General features: G+C 42.1%; 1 protein-coding gene across 1 annotated transcript in view; it reads left to right on the forward strand.

Annotated features, from left to right (window-relative positions):
* The window catches only part of MYOM3 (myomesin 3), a gene marked incomplete at its 3' end in the record, with an annotated part of 40,601 nt that extends 19,291 nt beyond the window's left edge, over positions 1–21,310 (forward strand). The window contains exons 19-36 of the mRNA XM_081334376.1: positions 707–885; positions 2,676–2,790; positions 3,077–3,233; positions 3,964–4,073; positions 4,834–4,878; positions 6,528–6,664; positions 6,878–7,022; positions 9,353–9,412; positions 11,229–11,296; positions 12,297–12,407; positions 13,768–13,855; positions 15,425–15,463; positions 15,891–15,996; positions 17,085–17,248; positions 18,632–18,668; positions 19,005–19,027; positions 20,382–20,437; positions 21,035–21,310. Of these exons, the coding sequence (XP_081190502.1) occupies positions 707–885; positions 2,676–2,790; positions 3,077–3,233; positions 3,964–4,073; positions 4,834–4,878; positions 6,528–6,664; positions 6,878–7,022; positions 9,353–9,412; positions 11,229–11,296; positions 12,297–12,407; positions 13,768–13,855; positions 15,425–15,463; positions 15,891–15,996; positions 17,085–17,248; positions 18,632–18,668; positions 19,005–19,027; positions 20,382–20,437; positions 21,035–21,310 (1,916 nt within the window). The remainder of the gene's footprint in view (positions 1–706; positions 886–2,675; positions 2,791–3,076; positions 3,234–3,963; positions 4,074–4,833; positions 4,879–6,527; positions 6,665–6,877; positions 7,023–9,352; positions 9,413–11,228; positions 11,297–12,296; positions 12,408–13,767; positions 13,856–15,424; positions 15,464–15,890; positions 15,997–17,084; positions 17,249–18,631; positions 18,669–19,004; positions 19,028–20,381; positions 20,438–21,034) is intronic.
* Between the last annotated feature and the right edge of the window lie 1,232 nt (positions 21,311–22,542).

Raw genomic sequence — 22,542 nt, forward strand, 5'->3', positions numbered from 1 at the left:
AAGGGGACGACAGAGAATGAGGTGGCTGGATGGAGTCACTGAAGCAGTAGGCGTGAGCTTAAATGGACTCCAGAAGATGGTGGAGGACAGGAAGGCCTGGAGGAACGTTGTCCATAGGGTTGCAATGGGTCGGACACGTCTTTGCAGCTAACAACAACAACAAAGCCTCCAAAATCGAAGGAGTTGAACTCAGTAGTCTATGACGAACTTCCAGCATTACGAATCTATGATTCTTTCATCCTTTTTGTGGTCCACCAAACTTCTTCTGACTGTGGATACAGATGTAGAGGACCACAGAGATGACCTTGGGGAAGGAACGCATCTCCCAGAATAAAACATGATTTAAGCCGAGGAAGAGAACAGAACATTAGAAACAAATGCAAATGATTTCCACCTTGACCCTATTTGGTATAAAAGGGAGGAAGAAAACATAGTGTCAAACTTTCAAGATTTTGTTTTAGCTTATCATAGTGGACATCCAGTATTTCCTTTGTAGTCAGTTTCCTGAATTGGTCTAAAGCGGTATTTCCCAACCTTAACAATGTTAAGACATGTGGACTTCAACTCCCAATGCTGACCGGAGTATTCTGAGAGTTGAAGTCCACGCATCTAAAAATGGCTAAGGTTGGGAGACACTGGACTAAAGAAGGATCTTTGCAGCATCCAAGAATACATGCTTTGAAATCCACTCTTCCTTCCAAAACAGGACCTCCCTATGATGTCAGATGTACAGAAATAAGAGACACCTCTCTGATGCTCCATTGGGAGCCACCTCTGTATACTGGAGCAGGACCAGTCCGTGGTTATTACGTGGAGGCCTGCGAGGAAGGATCAAACATCTGGGAACAACTGAATAAACAGCCGATATCAAACACACACATGAAGGTTTGGGCTACATTTGACATTCATGCTCTCTTTGTAATATTTCTAAAATTTTATGGCAACAGTGTTTAAACCCTTGGTCAGCCAGAATATGTGGCTGGGAGTTAAGTTTCATAATGGGTCCCAAATGTGCTTTTTTCAAAAGGCAATTAGACTTTCTTGGGGTTTTTTTTGTTTCTTATCCTAGAACAGGAGTGGGGAACCTTGGCTCTTTTATGACTTGTGGACTTCAACTCCCAGAATTCCTGAGCCAGCATGAACATGTCAGACTGTCATATTTAAAAAGCTTTTGTTTTTTAAAGGACACAGAATAGATTTGATCAGCAAAGGAACTAAGATCTCACCAGTCCTCTGAGGCCCCCGGCCTGTTGACAAAGCCAAGTCTTGAGTGACTTCTTAGAAAATAAGGATGGATGAAGTTGACATAATTCTGGGTGATTCATAAACCTTCAACATCAGTTGTAGCCTTTGTTTTTAAATCAGAAGACAGAATTTACTGGATTAGCCTAGAATTCTGAAAATCCTACCAACCTCACTTCATCTGTGGACAACTAGGAGCCCCTAAGTCAGGGGTGGAGAATTAATTTTCCCAAAGGGGCCACATGAGAAGCTGAGACTGTTGTGGAGGACTGAACCAATATGATTGTGAAGCTGTGTAGGCAATGCAGGCAAGCACATGTGTACACTGGAAAAAAACAATAGCAGTCACCTTCAAAATAGAAGCAAACCATGTGGACTGGACAGGAACAGCCGAAGGACCAGATGTGTAGGTCTGTCCTAAGTCAAATCTATTCACAGTATTTCTGAACAACGAGATTCCTAATGGATAATAGACATTGGTCATTTGACCTCTTATTGAAGGAGAGTAACCAGGATTTATGAGCCCAGAGGTTTGTATTTGTGTTTTTAGTACAGTATATACTTTCCCAGCTTGAGATCCCAGATATCGTCAAATTGATGACAATTAATTCAACTAAAGCAAAGTTCCCTTTCAGAGTCTTTTTCCATAAGGTTTATTGAGAGGGGGAAAAAGGAGATTACAACAGTTCAGCAACTGGATTAGTTTCACATTCTAGCCAATTTATTTTTCAACCCTTTAGGGTAGAAACCTGTGTTTTCTAAGAGCTCCTGTTTGGATGGCAAGTAGGTGGTTGTTTCATAGGTAACTGAAGAATTTTCAGGAAGTACTTTTCCAAAACATCTTCTGAAACAGATTGTAAATAATCTACTAGAGATATATTAGTATTGTCTTCAATTTCCAGACTCTACAGCTTGAACACATGGGTTGGGAATTCTGGAATTGGAGAGAGAAATTATCTTTATAATCTACTCAAAGAACACAGGTTACTGGGAGAATTAGATCAATAATCAATATTAATCCTATTTTTTTTAATTTATCATATTTAGGAGCTGCCCATTTGGGTGGTGTGCAAATTAAATACTAAAAGTATATAATAATAATAATAATAATAATAATAATAATAATAATAATAATAATAATAATAATAATAATAATAATAATAATAATAATAATAATAATAATAATAATAATAATAATAATAATAATATAATCAGAGGGTATCACATTAGGGAAAGCTGGACAAATTAATTTATTGCTGTCACTTCTGGACCTCTCCTTCCCTATAGGCATTCATATATTTTAACATTATTTATTTATCTATTTATTTATTTTAAAATTTATATGGCCACCAGACTCATGGAAAGTGACTCTAGGCAGCATACAAGAACCTCTTCTTGAGCCGTCTCCTTCTCTGTATTATGTTCCCCATCAGCTGAATGATCTGGAAACTGGGAAATGTTATACTTTCCGAGTGCGAGCTGAGAACAAGGCCGGTGTTGGCCCACCATCACTGCCATCAGATCCTGTGATAGTGAAAACTAAACCAGGTATAACACTTTAACTATTCTTCTATCATTTATCTATCTATCTATCTATCTATCTATCTATCTATCTATCTATCTATCTATCTATCATAATCATCTATCTTTTCTTCTCAACATTGCTCTTCTTTCTGTTTTTTTGTCTTCCTCTCTTTCTCTGCTAACCTTTCTCAACAAAAGCCTCCATCTTTTGGGTATTGACACTGGTATGGCCCTAGCAGGAGATAAATCATGATGTTCTTAATTTATTTCCTGCTTTGAGTATTTTTCTCTCTCTTTCTCTCTTTTGCAGACACCAAAGAAATTGAAGTTGGGGTAGATGAGGAAGGGTTCATCTACTTGGCATATGAAGCTCCTGACATGGTTGACACTTCAGAATTTATTTGGTCCAAAGACTATGAAGGACCTCCAAATCCTGACAGAGTTGAAATTCTAGACAAAGATAACAAGTAAATTCTCATGAGAACTTGGAGGCAAACTAGCGATGACCCTAACTGTGCCCTTGGGAGTAGCTGAACTTGTAGAAATTTAAGAGAATTTTTTTTCCACACCAGTGACCATCAGGTTGAGTTTTATCTCCTGCATTCATGTCACTTTCTTGGCAGCAGTATGAAAGTGTTCGTTATTGTCCCCTACTGGGATGCTTTCTTGATTTCCAGTAGCACACTGCCAAATTCATAGCAAGCAATCTTTAAAACAAAAGAACAAATAAAAAGTTGCCTTCAACATGGGGCTGGCTCATTTAATACTTGCCTTTTGATTCATCCCAGACTTTCTAGGAGTGGCAGGATTGTCTATGGTCTCTGCCACTCAGATGCATCTGTTTCAACATCTCATTTCAGTGTTAACCTATAGACCCATTTGTGCGACCAATTTTGAGATCCCTGATGCACATTTGAGCCTATTAGCTTTGCATTTGACGCACAGAGGTCCCATTCAAATCGTATCTCCTGCGCAGGGATCAGATATATTTGCAGACTCTGCCAGATTTATTCTCCTGAGTTTACTGTATTTCGTTGTATTTTTGTTGTACTTTTGCACAATTTATTCTGTTATTCATTCAAGGAGCAAGATTACTGTAGTGCTCCACCTGATTATTAATCTGGGTACCTTGCACAATTGCAGGATACAAACATATTTGATGCGTAGATTGCATGTTTGGATATTCTTTTCTTTCAGGTCTAAAGTTATTCTGAAATATGCTACTGAACGGGACCTGGGAACATATTCGGTAGAAGTAACTGATACTGATGAAGACATTTCTGCCAGCCATGTTTTAACTCAGGAAGGTAAATTACAAAAGAACCAAAAAAAACCCCGTTCATTTCAGTTATTACACATATTTGAAGAACAAGAGAGAAATTCTGCTGAAATTATTGGAGCCAGGATTGGGCTTTGTGGGAGAATCCTTTTCTCTCCTCTGTTCGGAAGCAAAATTTAAAGTCTGATTATTTGCTTTTTTAAAGAAAACCTTTTTTTTCATCTGGAAAATCTCTCTCAGCATTCTACAAAACCTCTCCCCGGGAAGAGCTAGTAGCAGGCCTGTAGAAAGTTCAACTTTGATTCTAAAATGGTACTCCGTGATTTTTGAAGACAGAGTCCCCAACCTGGCCCCCTTCAGATTTTTTCATTCTTTCAGTAACTTCCAAAATCATGTTGTTCATGCAAGGTGCTATTCACAACTTAACAACATGGGAAAATATCAGGTTGATGAAAAGACCTTGTTCAATGAGACTCGTCCACAGCTTGCACCTTGTTAAGCCTTATTTTGTAGCCTACTGTGAGATCATGATAGTTATAACAACCGTCAACCTTTTCCTCAATCTAGTATTCATGTAGCTATGGCAGTGTTTCTCCACCTTAGCAACTTTAAGATATTAACTCCCATGGGGTTCAATTCTGGGAGCTGTCTACATATCTTAAAGTTGCCAAGGCTGAGAAACACAAGCTATGAAACGGAAAGAAAGAACTGTTTGGGGGCATCATGAATGCTAAAACACAATTTTGATTCTGTCTCTCAATTCTGTTCTTGCTCTTCTCGTTTCTTAGAACTGGACCGACTACGAATGATCAGCCATGAGATTCGAAACCCCTGTAAGTTGCCAATGGATAATAATAAATTATTATTATTATTATTATTATTATTATTATTATTATTATTATTATTATTGTTGTTGTTGTTGTTGTTGTTGTTGTTGTTGTTGTTATTGTTGTTGTTGTTGTTGTTGTTGTTATTATTATTATTATTATTATTATTATTATTATTATTATTACAATAGTGACACAATGCACAGTTTCTGTCTTGTTGCTACAAACCAGCCTTTTGTAACCTGGAATGTCCTCCAGATCTTTTGAGATATGAAAACACCTTCTGCAGAGGTAGACCACTGGCTCATTTACATTAGACTATCATTGCTTACATCAAGCCCAAACCACCTTTTTTCAGGGGAGGGGTGTCTTCCCTCTGGAATACATGCAGAGGTCTACATAGTGGGTGAGACCTGAAGCCAGTTGGGAATGGAGTCAGACCCGTAAATAAGTGGAGATTCCACCTTTTTCCTAATCTTACTAACATCTTCCTTTTTTCACTACTTGAATTTTTTCTCTCTCTCTTCTGCAATTTGCAGGGATGAGATAAATAGTTCCTGCTGATCTCTTGGGTAGCTGGTTGAATCAGACTGGGCAGTGGTGGGATTCAAATATGTGAACAACTGGTTCTCTGCATAGATGCCACTTCCAGAAGTCCATTCTGGGCCTGGGCAACAAAAAAAATAGTTACCGGTTCTGTCGAAGAGGTGCGAACCGGCTGAATCCCACCACTGAGACTGGGTCCTGGGGCTGTAAATTGCCCAAGTTGAATTTGCTCTCCATATTTATGTCAGAGATCTTATCTCGCTTTGCTTCCATATTCTTCTAATAGAAGCTGGGCCCTACACCCAAAGCACATGCTTGGCCACAGAGTTTTGGCTCCTCTCCAAGCGGACAGCCGCATAAGGAGACATATTCAATCTTCTATACAGGTAGTCCTTGAGTTACCACCACAACAGGGACCAGAATCTCCATTGCTAAGTGAGTCGTGGCTAATTTTGTGATCTCTTTTTCCCATGGCTAAATAAAGTGAATTGCGTGGTTGTTAAGCAAATCTGTCAGAAGCTGGCTTAGAAAGTTCCAAATGGCAATCACGTATCCCCGAGACACTTCAACTTTCGTCAATACATGCTGGTTGCCAAGCACCCAAATTTTGATCCTGTGACCGTGGGAATTCTGCAACAGTTGTAGGTATAAGGACTGGTCATCAGTCACTTTATTCGGTGCCATTGTATCTTCGAACAAATGGTAGTAAATCAAGGACTACACAAATCTCCTGAAACGGGAGATAAGCCAGATGGCCGGAGGTACATTCGTTTTCCACCCCAAGGTAACATCAAGGGAGAGAGAGTTCAAAGAGTGAATATGCAGAACAGCGGAAAGGAAACATTGTAGCGATAGAGAGGAACAAAGAGACCGCCCACAGCATCTTCCCCCTTCCCCTTCAGGAGTATGGCAGAACCCAGAATAATGGAAGACATCGAAATAGAAAAGAGTCCCGTTTAATAATATATGGGTTCCGACACAAGGACTACTAAACAAATGGTCAAGGACTGACTGTAATTTATCAGATGTCTTTAGTCCCTGGGAAACATTAGTTGAACTTCGCTGCTCAATTTGGCATTTCCATAATGTCCATTTTCCTTTCCTTTCAGTGATTGAGCTGATATCTGGATGGAACATTGATGTTTTGGAGAAAGGGGAGGTGCGACTTTGGCTAGAAGTTGAGAAACTCTCTCCAGAGGCTAAGCTTCATTTGTTCTTCAACGAGAAAGAGCTCTCAAGCACCCCGGTGAGTTCCCCTCACTTGGTTTAATGCAAACTTCAGGGCTGTGTGATGAAAACTAGGTGGCATCCTCTCTGTAGATTCTCCCTCCTTCTACTCACAAACTGTAATGGACCGTGAGAATGACCTTGGAAGACGGAGGGAAGAGATGCTGCCTTGGCGGACCCAGCCTTGTTTTTCTTTACTCATAACTAACTCCCATTTGGCTTTTTACACCAGACGCACAAGATCAACTTTGACAGAGCGAAAGGCCTTGTGGAACTGATCATCCAGGACTTCTGCGAGGATGACAAGGGGACCTACACCGCCCATCTGAAAGATGGCAAAGCAGAAAATCAGTTTACTTTGGCTCTCGTTGGGGATGGTATGTGAAGGGCAAAATCTACATCTTCATTAGTTCCTTGGCAGTGTGACTTTTCATGGTTTATATACTCGTTGTCACCATACCTGTCATATTCTTCCTTAGCCAATTATAGCTACTTAACTAGACGAGGACATCTTGACATCTTCTTGAAAATGCCAGACATTCAATATGTGAAGGCTATTCTCAACACCTTGGCTAAGGAATTTCTTCTGTGTCCAGTGAAGGTTATTTTTCAGAATTAACTAAAGATGTAAAGAGCCATGGTGGTGCAGTGGTTAGAATGCAGTTTTGCAGACTACTTCTGCCGACTGCTAGTAGTTCGATTCCCACCGGCTCAAGGTTGACTCAGTCTTCCTTCCTTCTGAGGTCGGTAAAATGAGGAGCCAGATTGTTGGGGGCGACATGCTGACTCTTTAAACTGCTTAAAGAGGGCTGTAAAGTACTATGAAGCGGTATATAAGTTTAATGCTCTTGCTATTACTATCTTCCTGTTTGCCATGATTTCTAATCTTGTACTGTGGAAACGTATAGTCAAGGCTATGGTCTTCCCAGTTGCAATGTATGGCAGTGAAAGCTGGACCATAAGAAAGGCTGAGCGCCAAAGAATTGAGGCCTTTGAACTCTGGTGCTGGAGAAGACTCCTGCGAGTCCCTTGGACTGCAAGGCGATCAAACCGGTCAGTCCTAGAGGAGATCAACCCTGATTGCTCTTTAGAAGGCCAGATCCTGAAGCTAAAACTCAAATACTTTGGCCACCTAATGAGAAGGAAGGACTCATTGGAGAAGAGCCTAATGCTGGGAAAGGTTGAGGGCAAGAGAAGAAGGGGACGACAGAGAATGAGGTGGCTGGATGGAGTCACTGAAGCAGTAGGCGTGAGCTTAAATGGACTCCAGAAGATGGTAGAGGACAGGAAGGCCTGGAGGAACATTGTCCATAGGGTCGCGATGGGTCGGACACGACTTCGCAGCTAACAACAACTGTGGAAACCCTTCAGTGCATTTCTCTATTGTATTCCTGCATCAGTCTGATCATTCTGAGAGGTTTTAAACTTCCATTATCTTGTATTAATTTTATTGATTCATTTTTATTATAATCTGATTTAGCATTACTCTTCATGCAAAGCAGGATAATGAAAAATTTAAAATGGTAATGAGGATCATCTGGGTGGAGGTGCAGAGAAGAAGGAAAATTGTATTAGGGTTTTGTTTTTGTTTTTTTGTTTTGAGATGCAAAAATCTTCTTAAGGCCAGCCCTACCATCAGGCAAAGCTACTACTACTACAAAAATATTATCGCCAATATCGCCTATCACCAAAAAGAGCAAATAGCTGTTTCTTTTAGTTTCCTGATATTGTTACTAGGAAAGCCCGTAATGTGATCTTGCAAGCTTTTTCTACCTTAGTTGATATAATAATTGGGTGTTGTGAATCCTGGCTGACGTGAAAGTATTTTCTGTTCTGCCTTAGGCAATGAAATATTTGGGGTTGATTCTAGTCTTCAGTTCTGAAACTCTGAAGCAAGCTTTAGGGAAGCACGCTCAGACATCTGCTCTCCTGGAGCAATGGACATTCCTGCGTCACTGTATAATTGCAGACCAGGAAAGGGGCTATTTCTTGTGTCTTTCCAGCCCCTTCAAAGGAAGCTAAGAGGCTGTCACTTCCAGGAAATCCATTCCCTCATTTGAATAATCTGTATTTGTAGCTAGAAGGTAAAACGTTCTTCAACTGTCTCCCCACTCAATCATGTACAATAATGGCTGATCCAATGTGGGTTTTTTCTCTCTCTCTTCTCCTTCCCTTTTCCCTTCTCCTTCCATTCCTTCTCCTTCTCCTTCCATTTCTCATTCTTCTCTGTGGGATGGTCTCACGAGGTCGATGGATCGTTAAGGTGCTTCCAAGTAAAAGGGGTCACGCAGAGATGCAATCATATGAAGCTTTATTTAACGATAGATTAGAGAGAAAGAATTACTTGCCATGGAGGCATCCATGCCTGCATGTGAAAGAGCAGAACGAGAAGCAGAACGAGAACAAAGAGCAGCCCCTTGAGCAGAGGTATTTATGGGGGGGTCTCAGTCCCTCCCTAACCATAAAACTCTCTCGCCAATGGGGCTGCAGGGGCCTGGGACCCCTGATCCATCAGTGGAAGCAAAGAAGTCTCTTTGCTCCCATCTGATGACCTTTTTGGGGAACTGCCATGACTGGCACAAAACATCTAACATTCTCTTTCTCCTTTTCCTTCTCCTTCCATTTCTCCTTCTCCTTCCATTTCTTCTCCTTCTCCTTCTTCCCTTTCCCCTTCCCCTTCTGCCCCCCCCCCTCCTCCTCCTTCCAGATTTTGATAAACTTAAAGCAGAGGCTGATGCCAAAAAGAAAGACTGGAAAAGAAAGCATGGTAAGAAATGCTGTCAGCCTAAAAAAAAGCCGTATCTTTCCTCAAAGGATGTAAAACAGCACAAGTCTACTTTAGACAGAAAGGCAAAAGAATCAGTGAGACCTCCCAAACAGTGAGACGGTGGAAGGGCATGATCGCTCTTTTAGGAAGTGTGACAAGCCCCTCAAAAATGAGACAGTCAGGGATGTGCCCCTGATTGCACATCCCACTTAACCAAGTCAGTCACTAATTCAGCCGAATCTCTTGAGCAGTTTTTAGGGAAAACGTAGCCCCCCCCCTAAACTGAGTCAAAAGTCACCAAAGAAAAATGCAACATTCTATTTTAAATTTGTCTAAACCAGTTTTTCTAATCTGATCCCAAGAAGTTAACCATGTTAGCTGTTTGCAATAGAAAAACAAAAGAGAATCACCTGACCAATTTATTACAGGTCAAGATTAGAGGATTTTCAAACCCCAAGCCACCCAGAATCCATTTTTAGAATGAGACGGGGCGGTGTATAAATTTAATAAATAAATAAATCCTTCTTACTTGCCCAGTGCAGTCCAATCAAAACACTCAGGATTCGTTGTTGTTGTTTTAAGAGCATGATATTTGATTATGGGTGTGGAAAGTTCACATGCAGAACCACAGAGATAGCCTAAAAGCAAGGGAACAGGGTGACTTTTTATTCCAGCAAGATATTTCTAACAATTAGGAAATCATTAAATGATACACAGCAATATGGGGATTTTCCCTCTTTTGCTTATGGGGAAATAAGGGAATTTTCCATCCATTTCTTAGACAAGCTCAATCAGGAAGCAAGGTAGTTTTGCAATAACAAGGAAGACTGGTTTTTACCTGCTCAGCTGATGAAATACCTAGCAAAAAACATCCATAGAAGATGGTAGAGGACAGGAAGGCCTGGAGGAACGTTGTCCATGGGGTCGCGATGGGTCGGACACGATTTCGCAACTAACAACAATCTTTACCGGGTAGCAGGCTGATATATCACATAAACGTGGCGTTGGGAAAGCTAATTTCAAAGGTGCAGGTAGTCCTCGACTTACAACCATTTATTCAGTGACGGTTCAAAGTTACAGTGGCCCTGAAAAAAGTGACTTATGGCCCTTTTTCACACTTACGACCTTTGGTGATCAAAATTCAGACGCTTAGCAACTGGCATGTATTTATGACGGTTGCAGTGCTCTGGAGTCATGTGATCCCCTTTTGCAAGGTGACAAGTAAAATCAAATGTGGAAGCCAGATTCACTTACTAACTGTGTCCCTAACTTAACAACTGCAGTAATTCACTTAACAACTTACAACAAAAGGTCATAAAATGGGGCAAAATTCACTTAACAATTGTCTGGCTTAGCAATGGAAATTTGGGGCTCAGTTGCAGTCGTAAGTCAAGGACTACCTGTATTTCAAAAAAATTTAGCTGTTTCCATATTCTTCACTGCAACACCCAGGCATTGTTGAAGAGATACAAATCCTGTCCACAATACTGCGCTTTTTTGGGCACAATTATACCGTAGTTGGTTGACTCTAGAAGATGCTGCAAAAGCTAACTGCAGAAATGGTGTCAGTCCAATTTCCACATTGTTTTGATATGAATGAGACACCTCTCCCTAAATTAAGAGTTAGAGGATGTACTAGCTAAGTGTGGAGTGTGGAGACCCACTGTATGGTAGATGTCAAGTTGCAAAAAGTCTGAGGTCTTCTGAGCAACAGGCCACCACAAGTTCATCCCAAAAAGGTGCTCGGATCAGACTGATCACTAGGTGGCATCAAAAGATGTTCAGCCTTGTACTTCGTTTCCTCCTCCTTTCACAGGTCCTCATTTTATTGAACAACTGGCATGGAAGGTCACTGAAGACTGTGAAGTCCTGCTGACTTGCAAAGTAAGCGCTTCTTTTCCCACAGTTGCACTTCACAAAACAAAACCACGTTTTACAATTTCAGATGCCTTCCGCGTTCGATCAAAGCCACGATGGATAGGAGTTTAATTACATGACTGATATTCAGTAGTCCTCAAGTTATGACTTTAATAGAGCCTGCCCATCACAGTCCTAACTTGTAACAGTCTTAAACATGTGACCGAGACAAATTTCAGCAGTCATTAAATGAATCACCAGCGTTAATAAACAAACCAATGGTTTGTTAAGGGTGCATTTTTGCCAAAAACCGGAAGTAATTCCCGGACTTTGGCAAAATTGTCATAAAATGCAGTCATGTGACAATACCAAGCACTCTAAGTATGGTCACATGACTGCAGGGTGTGTGTGTGTTGAGCATTAGAACTTCAAATCCAGCTGGTAAATACCAGGTCCATCATAACTTTGAATGATTGCCAAGTAACCAGTCGTAGGTTGAGGGCTATCTGTTACAGTTCTGATTTTTACAATATCAGTTCCACCCGAGTCAAATTGGAAATGAGGTGGGTTGAGGCAGAATCATGAACAAGAGGTGGACTATGGCACACATACTTTTTTCTCCCCAAGATGTAGGTGTTCCTCCAGTGAGTTTCCCATCCCAGGAATTTTTTTGGCCCTAGAAAGCAACTTCCGCAATATCTCAGCCAGGGTAAAATGCAGAAGGGAAGGTCACTGGAAAAAGGCTAAACTTCCTTCTTGGAGGTAGGAATGGTGAAGGACTTCATGCAAGGCAACTAAGCCTGGTCTCGTTTTGCAAATGGTATCTGCCGGACGCCACATGCTTCAGATTTTGGTAACAAGATTTATAAATGCAGCCCACCCCAAAATTTAGTGAGCAAGCATACATCAAAATAAAGTATTCTTCCTTCCTTCCTTCCTTCCTTCCTTCCTTCCTTCCTTCCTTCCTTCCTTCCTTCCTTCCTCCCTCCCTCCCTCCCTCCCTCCCTCCCTCCCTTTCTTTCATTAGGCATCAAACATGAAGAAGGATACTTCCTTTCAATGGTTCTTTGATAACAAAGCCCGCTCAGATGGTCAATATAATCCAAACACGGGAGCTGGACTCCTACGGATTAAAAGGGTAAGTTTATCCTGAGTAACTGTTAATGATTAAATTAATAAAATGACATAGCAAAACAGGAAAGAAATGGAATGTCATAAATGAAAGAACAGAGCTGGTGTTTTGTGTTGTTGTTGTTTTTTGTCGCTATAGCTTTTTCCAGTTTCATGCCACTTTAGACATTCAAATTCCACAGACAACACTATTTCCCCATTACTGTTACCCACAAATGGGAGAAGGCATGGCTTCTCCCCCCCCCCATCGTGGGTGTTTTAAAACATGCTGTAGAACCTAAGGGGTAAACAATCCGTAACTGGACAATATGTTTGTTAGGACCAAACAAAATAGCCGTAAAAGTGTGAAGACTTTTGAATTCTGCACAATTCTTCATCAAGAGAAATGTTAGAAAAAGATAAAATGGGTAAGAAGCAAGGAACACCCCCAAATTAGGGCTGTTTCTTTCTCTTTTTAAAAGAATAACAGACTTGGAAGGGACCTTGGAGGTCTTTTAGTCCAACCCCCTGCCCAAGCAGGAGACCCTATACCAGGGGTCTTCAAACTTGGCCCTTTTATGACTTGTGGACTTCAACTCCCAGAATTCCTCAGCTGAGGAATTCTGGGAGTTGAAGTCCACAAGTCATAAAAGGGCCAAGTTTGAAGACCCCTGCCCTATACCATTTCAAACAAATGGCTGTCCAATCTCTTCTTAAAAACCTCCAGTGTTGGAGCGCCCACAACTTCTGGAGGCAGGTTGTTCCACTGATTAATTGTTCTCACTGTCAGGAAATTTCTCCTTAGTTCTGGGTTGGATCTTTTCTTAGTAAGTTTCCAACTGCTACTTCTTGTCTGGCCCTTGGGTGATTTGGAGAATAGATTAACCCCAACGTCTCTGTGACAGTTCCTCAAATATCGTCCCCATTAGTCCTTCTCTTTGTTAGAGTAGATATATCTAGTCCTCACAATTGTTTATTGTACAGTTACAGGGAATGGCAAAATGAGACTCTGACCCTCACTTGACCTATCTGTACCCATAGATATTGAACAATCTTTATTTTTTTTAAAAAAAATAAATTGATATGGTCATCCATCAATTGATATTTTCTGTGCAATTTCAAGATACTTCGTTTTCTAACCTGTACTTGCATTCACACAACATGCTACACTAACTAAAAAAAGGTGGGCCTCTTTGTGCTTTGTGTGTAAAGTAGGAACTCAGTCTTGTACACATAGTGTGAGCCAGGCCACCTCATTAAACCATTACATAGTTCATTCATTTGGTCATTGAGATATACGGGTGCACAGCTGCAACTGAGTTTTTCTAACCTGGATTTAGCCTTTAATGTGTTGTGTGAACCCAGACATCATCTCTATATTTTGCTAGATTACCAAAGCAGACAAAGGAGTCTACAAAGCTGTGGTTTCTGATGACCGCGGGCAAGACGTAACCCAACTTGATCTTACAAAAGAAGGTACAGTCCTTTATTCCTCACTGGCCAAAATATTAGTTGTTCATCAGAGTAGACTTCCCAAATCTGGTGCTTTGATGATGTTTTGTGCGATTCCCACCCAGTTTGGCCAAAAGAAAGCAGGAGAGTTTAAATTCAGCATGACAATCAGAAAGGAGAAAGTTAAGATAGAAGAAACATTTTCAAACACTCCTTTGCTTTGCACACTTAGGACCTCTATCTGTCATGGGGAAAATAGTTAAGAACTTTCCAGTTCACCACCAGTCAGCTAACCAGGACTGAGAATGACACCATGTGAATTCAGAGGCATATCCAAGTTTTTACTGATGTAACATTTTCATTAAACCATGCAGTGGGTAAGCAGTCTTTCAAAGAAGTTGGTCTGTAGGGGAGATCATTCCTGAGAGTCAGTAGGGTGTTGCAATTGGGATCTTTACATTAGCACCTACACAATCTTTAGCCCTGAAAGGATGATGATCTCTTGGCTTAACCTTCCTTCAAAGATTGTCATTTGATTGTTGTGAATGTCCAGACAATGTGATCCCATCCAGTTCATGCCAGAAGTACTGCGTAAGGCGCTTCTGGGTTAAAAGGATTAACAGGTGACATCACTATTTCTCAGGGGATGTGTGTGAGGGAGCTGGAGCTGATGACGGGAGCTCACCCCGCCACACAGCAGCACTCGGGTCTCAAACGTGGGCTTGCTAACCTCCAACCCAGTATCCTAACCGTGTGAACCACCTACTCTTAACAATGTGTTGATGTAAAATATGGGAAAACTGGCTTTTTTAACCTGGATTTGAGAAAGGTTTGCCATAGTGGAGTAGAAAGAATATATTATTATTATTCTTATTGCATTCTGTTATTTATGTCACTGTTCACCGCCCTGAGTCCTTAGGGAGAAGGGCGGTATACAAATCAAATAAATAAATAAATAAATAAATTATTTTTTGTTCATTTATTTAAAGTCTCAACTGCACTTGTCTAGGTTCCTGCCTCTAAACAGTAGAAAACCATGATGTTGATTTATGGAAGTTGTGATTGGAAGGACCTCTGGGGTCAGGAACCACAAATATTCCTCAGGCTGGTCCTGCTCTAAATGAAATCTTTCCTTGTCATTCAATTGTCACTAATAAATTTCTAAGGATATTGGTGGAGCAGTGGGCTAATGCCTCCTTAAGTAACACCAGCTGCCTGCCATTAGTGCAGGTTCGAGTCCCACCAGGCTCAAGGTTGACTCAGCCTTCCATCCTTCCGAGGTAGGTAAAATGAGGACCCAGATTGTTGGGGGCAATTAAGCTGACTTTGTAATAATGCCGCTTGGGGGGGGGGCGAAAGCCCTAATAAGCAGGCATATACATAGAATGAAGGCTATTGCTAAGCACATTGGTTTGTGCTTAAATTGTAAGCCGCCCTGAGTCTTCGGAGAAGGGCGGGATATAAATGGGATTAAAATAAAAAATTAAAAAAATAAAATAACTTTAGCCAGGACACAGCTAAACATTATCTACAATGGCTTGCTTGAGATATGGTGCTGTTCTTTACTATTATGTGATGCATTCTCTTTTACAGCATTTGACGATATCCTCAAGGAGCTGGCCAGAATCAGTAGTAAGTTGCTGATCTTCATACCCTGTTCTGGTGGCATTTATTGTACCCAAGGCACAAGAGATAGGATTCCCCTTCCATAAAGTGGCCTTCTTTGGACTTCCCTTTGGATTTGGACCTCCATTCTCATCAATCCCAGGCAGCCAAGGATTATGGGAAATGGATTCAAAACATGCGGAGGGCCCTTGGATTCCTATCCTTGCTGCAAAGAAATAGAATTAGTTTATCAGGGGTGGCCTCATTGTCTTTCTGAAATCTTACCGACTGGGTAACTTTGGGTCACACCTCTCTCTCTCTCTCTCTCTCTCTCTCTCTCTCTCTCTCTCTCTCTCTCTCTCTCTCTCTCTCTCTCTCTCTCTCTCTCTCTCTCTCTCTCTCTCTCTCTCTCTCTCTCTCTCTCTCTCTCTCTCTCTCTGACTTTTTTGTTTAGTTCTATCTGCATCTCCTTTGAAAGTGCAGCCGACTGTAGAAGGTATCAAGATCTACAGTGAAGTAAAGTACTACACAGATGCCATGAAGGCCACCTGGTACCACAAGTATGTGCTTTAATCTCGTGACTGTAAATTTGCAGGGTAAGGTGTTCTTATGGGGCAGACAGAAGATGCAAAGGCATAAGCTAAGCTTAAGGAGACAAATGCCCACCCAGACTTGGCCAGGACCCTCCCTTTTTGTGGGGTCTCTTTTCTCCTCCCTCCTCAACATCCCGTAATTCATCCAGGAAACCTTCAGCCTTGCAAGGTTATTTGCTCCAACTGAGCAGGACAATGAGGATTCATCTGATTCAGGTTCTTAATACTATTTTGCTCCAGAGCTAATAGTAACTACAGATCGTCTGCCCATGATTTTGTGGTGGAATGTAGTCTGGATTCCCAGGAGGGAGGGGGCCGCATTCCAGAGGAGCAAGAGACAGAAAAGTTTAGATAGCTTGGTTGGTAGGGAAAGGGTCAAGATTGCTCCTTCCTAGTAATTCTCAGAGTCTTTAATGACACAAGTAGTTGCTTTAGTTTGGCAAGATTTTTGCCTATAGGTGAGGAACAATAAAAAAAATTCTTAGAAGTAACCCTGTGTGTTTTTCTTGGTTTTTGGAGCTTGACAGGTTTAGAGCACAGGTGAAATAACCACAGTCTACCTGTGCCTCATGGTGGCCTGCCTTGGGACAGCGGCGCCTCAGGTGGTTAGGACGCTGAGTCAAAAGACCATTGGAGGTCGACAGCTCAGTAGTTTAAAACCCCAGAGCAAGCGACATGGCGGAATGAGCTCCCATCAATTTGCCCCAGTTCCTGCCCATCTAGCAGTTTGAAAGCATGCAAATGCAAGTAGATAAATAGGTACCACTTCAATGGGAAAATCAGGTACATGAAAGGAACCCTCTCGAGCATCCCCTGGGCAACGGTGATGGCCACCAGCTAATTCTTTCAACCCTGGTAGGCACCTTGGTAGGCAGCTTTGTAAGGCAACCATCATTAAGAAGTTTATAGCATAACAATAAACCCAAAAATGAAAGAGAGATATTGTTTAGAGCAGGGATATCCAATCCTGGCAAGTTGAAGACTTGTAGACTTCAGCTCACAAAATTTGGAGGCTGTATATTAATTGACGACCTAATCTCCTGCTGTGCCTTCAGTGACAAGCGTCTGGAAGGAGGAGATCGTTTGAAAGTAGGAACAACCATGGACCAGGTTTGGCTGCACATCCTTGATCCCAAGGAGTCCGACCGAGGCAAATATAGCCTGGACCTCACTGATGGGAAAGAGATGCGCAAATTGACAACTGACCTATCTGGGAAAGGTAAAAACCCCATCACCTTCTAGCACTGATGATGTTACCCCGCAGGGTAATCAAACGTCTTCAAGAAAACCACAAGGCTGAGAGAGCACAAGGACCGTACATTATAGACTTCTCAAGAGAGCAAGGTCTTTGCACAACCCATCCAAAATATTGGTGCCACTTGGGATTGATTTGTTCTAGTTTCCATCTGTTTGTTATTCTCAGGCATCTTTCGCAACACCAAGCTTCAAAAGCATCAATACTCTTTCAAAAGCCAGCTTTTCCTTACACAGAATGTCAGTTTATTTTTACAGATTAATTAAAAGATTGCCATTTACATATGCTATAGCTCAGACATGTCAAACACAAGGCCCGGGGGCCGGATCCGGCCCGCGAAGTGGTTTCATGTGGCCCGCGAAGCCATCCTGGAAACAGTGAGGGAACGGCCCCCACTGCCTTGGCCCTGGCCCAGAGACCCTCCTTCTGCCAGAGACCCTCAGATCTGTCCCACTCTTGCCCTGGCCCCCATAGGCACCCTTGATGCGAACGATGTAGAGCTGGCCACGCCCACCCAGTAGGCCATACGCACTCTAGCCACGCCCACCCAGTAGGCCACACCCACCCAGGCCACACCCACCCGGCCCCCTGAGGGCAACCGCAATGCTGATGCAGCCCTCAATGAAATTGAGTTTGACACCCCTGCTATAGCTAAACCCTTCTGTGTTTCCCTTTCACTCTTTTATATAGGAAGTCCATGACTTACAACGGTTCATTTAGTGACCGTTTGAAGTTACAACAGCACTGAAAGAAGTGACTTATGACCATTGCAACATCCCCATGGTCACGTGATCAAAATTCAAAAGCTTGGCAACTGACTCATATTTATGACAGTTGCAGTGTCCCGGGGTCACGTGATCCCCTTTTGCAACCTTCTGACAAGAAAACTCAATGGGGAAGCCAGATTCACTTAACAACCGTGTTACTAACTTAAGAACTGTAGTGATTCACTTAAGAACTGTGGCAAGAAAGGTTGTAAAATGGGCCAAAGTTCAGTTATCAAACGTCTCACTTAGCAACAGCAATTTTCATGTCAATTGTGCTTGTAAGTCAAGGAATACCTGTATTAATTTTGATTTTAATTTCTAATGATATATTTTATTTTATTTTCAATACAAATTCCCCTGACAGTTTGTGTGAGGACTTGAGTGCTTCTGTTTGAGACTATAATAAAAAAAACCTTTATTTTTCTATTCTAATTCTGGGTTCTAATGGCAATTCCTATAACTGCATTAATATATAAAAATAGATGTTGACGTGGAAACATTTTATTAGCTCTTTTTCCACACCGCATAGAGTTACCATTTCTTCAAGCCAACCCTTTTCTTGCTTGCTTGCTTTCTATAGCTTTCGATGATGCCCTCGCCGAACATCAAAGGCTGAAGTAAGTAGTGTGAGGTTGTGGCTCGGAGGGGGGGATGGTTCTGCACAAGCAGTGGGCCAGCACGCTCGTCCACACAGCTCCACTCGCACAAGCAGTTCCAAACAGGCCACAGGCCAGAACCAGGGGATTGGGTATCTCCTGCTGTAAGATCTGGTGGATGGATGCTTTGGCTAAGAAACCTGACACATGCAGTACTTGGGACTGCTGTGTAGCCAAAATGTAGTGACTCCAGGGCTGGGAGACGGGTCTTGCATTTAATCCTGTGGTTTCTTTGGTGAAATTTAAGTAAACACCGTATGTGACATAAAAACGCCTTTTGTTTTGCTTTCCTTGTAGGCAAGCGGCAGTTGTGGAGGAATGTGAGTATAAAAAGATGCATCTTTTGCTGGGGTTTTTTTTTGGTCTGTTGCATTCATGGGAGATGTGTTTGTTTGTTTGATATAGTCACCTACTCGCTCACAGCGACTCTAGGTGGCTTACAAACAGTAAAAACACAACATAGAAAAGAATAAAAATAGTTTAAAAAAAACAATAACCCCACCCCACCCTGGGTAGCCTGGAGACAGTACACAAATAAAAAGGCAATGACTCAGTATGACTCAATTTACTTTGAATCCAAGGTGACTTTTCAAATCTGCTGCTTTTACAAAGTTAGAAGCAGCACAAATCGAAAGGAAACAAATGTCCCGTCAAGAGCCGGGGATCTTCTCCGACAAAGATGCAACCTCCAAAGATGCTTGGAAAAACTCCTGGTTTGAATTTCACATTTCAAGCCGTTCCTTCCCATCTATCTAACCTGATCCTCCACTGAATAAATTTATTTACCACACACAACATCCTTCAACCAGTCAGTGAATTACCCAACATCCTAGGTTCACACAAAACAGCAAATTGCAAAATAATCTGATGGGTTGGCTTAACGCAACATCCCCAGTTGCAAAGGAGCAGACTGAGTGAGATGAACATCACCCAGCTTAACATGTTGTGTGTAATGCAGCTACTCAGCTTGTAACTGAAGTACCTTGTACATAAAAAAACAAGCAAGAACTTTTCTAGAAAAGATTAGACAACCATTTGTGCTGGATAGTATAAGGATTCCTGCCATGGGCAGGGGAGTAGATAGACGATCTCCAAGGTCCCTTTCAGCCCTATGGTTATTATCAGATTCTTGTTTTGCCATTGCATGAAACAGTCATAGAATTTAATAGATCCAAACTTTGGCCTCTGGAAAAAAAAATCTGCTGTTATTGAATTGTACACTGGTTCTGCTTAAAAGCTTCTAATAACATTTACTTGCTTCCAAGGTAATCTGCTCCATACCTTGATCTTAGCAACATAAGGCAGCCTGGACCAGTAACATGATTAACCTCTAAAGTATTTAGACATCCCCTGGCTAGAAAGTGGGAGACCATGAGTTCTAATCCCACCTTAGGTCCAAAGTCAGCTGAATGACTTTGGGACAGTCACTGTCTCTCAGCCCAACTCACCTTACAAGGTTGTTGTTGTGAGGAAAATAGGAGAAGGGAGGTGTGATGGATATGTTCGCTGCCCTGAGTTGTAAAAATAATAAAGGTGATAGATAGATAGATAGATAGATAGATAGATAGATAGATAGATAGATAGATAGATAGATAGATAGATAGATAGATAGATAGATACCCCAAAAAGTGGGATTAAAAACTGAATAGCCAATCATCTATTCTCCCTCTGCAGTCCGTGCCAAAGTGGTTCGTGGCCTTCCAGATGTTGCAACCATCATGGAAAGTAAGGTAATGAATTGTCTTGGATCACCTCCAGCTGTGCGAGTGGGGAATAACTGCTGTGGGAACCCTGAATTATATAAGGGACTCTTGCATTACCATTGATACAGTATTAGCAACTGATAAGGCAGGCCTTGCAACATTCGATCTCTCTTCATGTGTGCCTTTGTGCAATCCTTCCAGGCCCCAGATTCATTGCACAACTCCAGGTGTCTCTCCTCTTCTTCCCCAAGGTATAAGATCCTCAGTGTTTCCATCAAGCACTTCCTGGTTCCCACAAGATCTGGTGTGAGAGCCATGACAACTCATGCAAGAATGCTGATGTGGCAATCTTGTACCATTGCAAACTTTCTAAAAAGAAATATCTATTTTTAATTTAATTTCTGGGAATTGTAGCTGCCCTTTGGGGGTTCATAAGAATACCCTAAGATGGGGGCAAGAGGGACAGGGATCCTAGAGGGCATAAAGGGGCTGTCTGCCCATATGTTGGTACTGATGGGCACAGTCTTACCTGTCCTCTGGGTATATCTGCCTTGCCTAACTGCCTTGCCTTTCACTCTCCAATCTGAAGTCCTACAATGAACCCTTTCTTTATTTCTAAAACAGACTTTGTGCTTAACTTGCATCATCTCTGGAGATCCTTACCCAGAAATCACCTGGTACAAGAATGAGAAGGTCATTACCTTCAAAGATCGGTACAAGATGGAAGTGAAGGGCACCGTGATCACAATAACCATTGAGAACGTCAACAGTGAGGACACTGGGAAGTTCAGCATCCTCGTCAAGAACAAGTGGGGCTCTGAAACTGGGAAGGTGACGGTCAGCGTCTACAAGCATGGGGAAGAACCTAAGGAGCTGAAAGATGAACCACCCTCTGTCTGAACCGCCCAGGTTCCCTTCTAAGGGCTTGGCCAGGTCCAGAAGGCATCACCCAATAGAAGAGGGTGGCCCTTCTTCATTGCAAGGAAAGACCCATCTCCCCATCTCCTACCCAACCGTTGCAGGACCGTAGGCTTATGATATTTATAGATATTTATAGAAGTCAGCCTCCAGCCCCATAGGAGGATTGGCATTAGGTCTCTTGGCTGCCTCTCAGTGTTTTTCAGTGCTTTCTCCAGAAAGGATATCAAGGGCCGGGCCAGTGAAGATATGGCTGTTACTGGTTTTAGCTCCAAAAAAACAAACAAACAAACAAACCCAGTATGATGAGTTCATACATTTCAGTAAGCCAGGTGGGTTTTCACCATTTTATTGAATACAAGTAGTCCTCAACCTACAGCCATTCAACTACAGAAACTGTTTGGAGTTAAAATGGCACTGAAAAAGAGACTCATGACTGGTCCTCACCTTTATGGCTATTGCAGTTATGCGATCAAAATCCAGGCCCTTAGCAACTGAGATGTATTTGTAACAGTTACAGCATCTGTCAGACCTGCCCCAGGTAGGTCCCTTAGGAAAGGGAGATGTCTTTCAGGGTGCTGGCACAAACTGGTTCTGAGCTTCTCTGGTCTTGGGTCAAACTGTCATTCCCCTCCCCCCGTTTCCCATCACTTACTCATACACATTTATTGCCCGTTTTCCCCTCCCCCATACGCCTCCTCCCTCCCTCCTAGACTTTGATGGCACGATGCCAGCGAGGCGCCACGTCGAACATGGCAGACCTGATAGCATCCCAGGATCGTATGATCATCACTTGTGGCCTTCCCAGCTGGCTTCTGAGAAGAAAAGTCAGTGGAGGGGGTAGCTGGATTCATTTAACAACCGCATCATGCACTTAACAGCTGCATGATTTGCTTAACAACTGTGGCAAAAAGTTCATTAAAATTGGACGTGGCTCGCCTCACAACCACCTGGCTTAGCAATGGAAATTCTGATCCCAGGTTGTGGTTGTAATTCGAGGACTGCCTGTAGGCCACAGCAGAAGGACTCACATGCTATACAGTGCGACGCTATTAAACAGGATGAAGTGTATATTTTGGAGTGTGATTCACATTCTTAAATCCAATGGGTGGGACCAGGGGAGGGTTAAACTAGGCTCTGTTTCACATCGAACAATATTGAATTAAAGTTCAATTTACTGTAGTCAAATGATTAGTTTCCAGGTAATATTCAAT

This window comes from Vipera berus (genome assembly GCF_964194415.1).
Source record: "Vipera berus genome assembly, chromosome: 9".
Classification (NCBI taxonomy): domain Eukaryota; kingdom Metazoa; phylum Chordata; class Lepidosauria; order Squamata; family Viperidae; genus Vipera; species Vipera berus.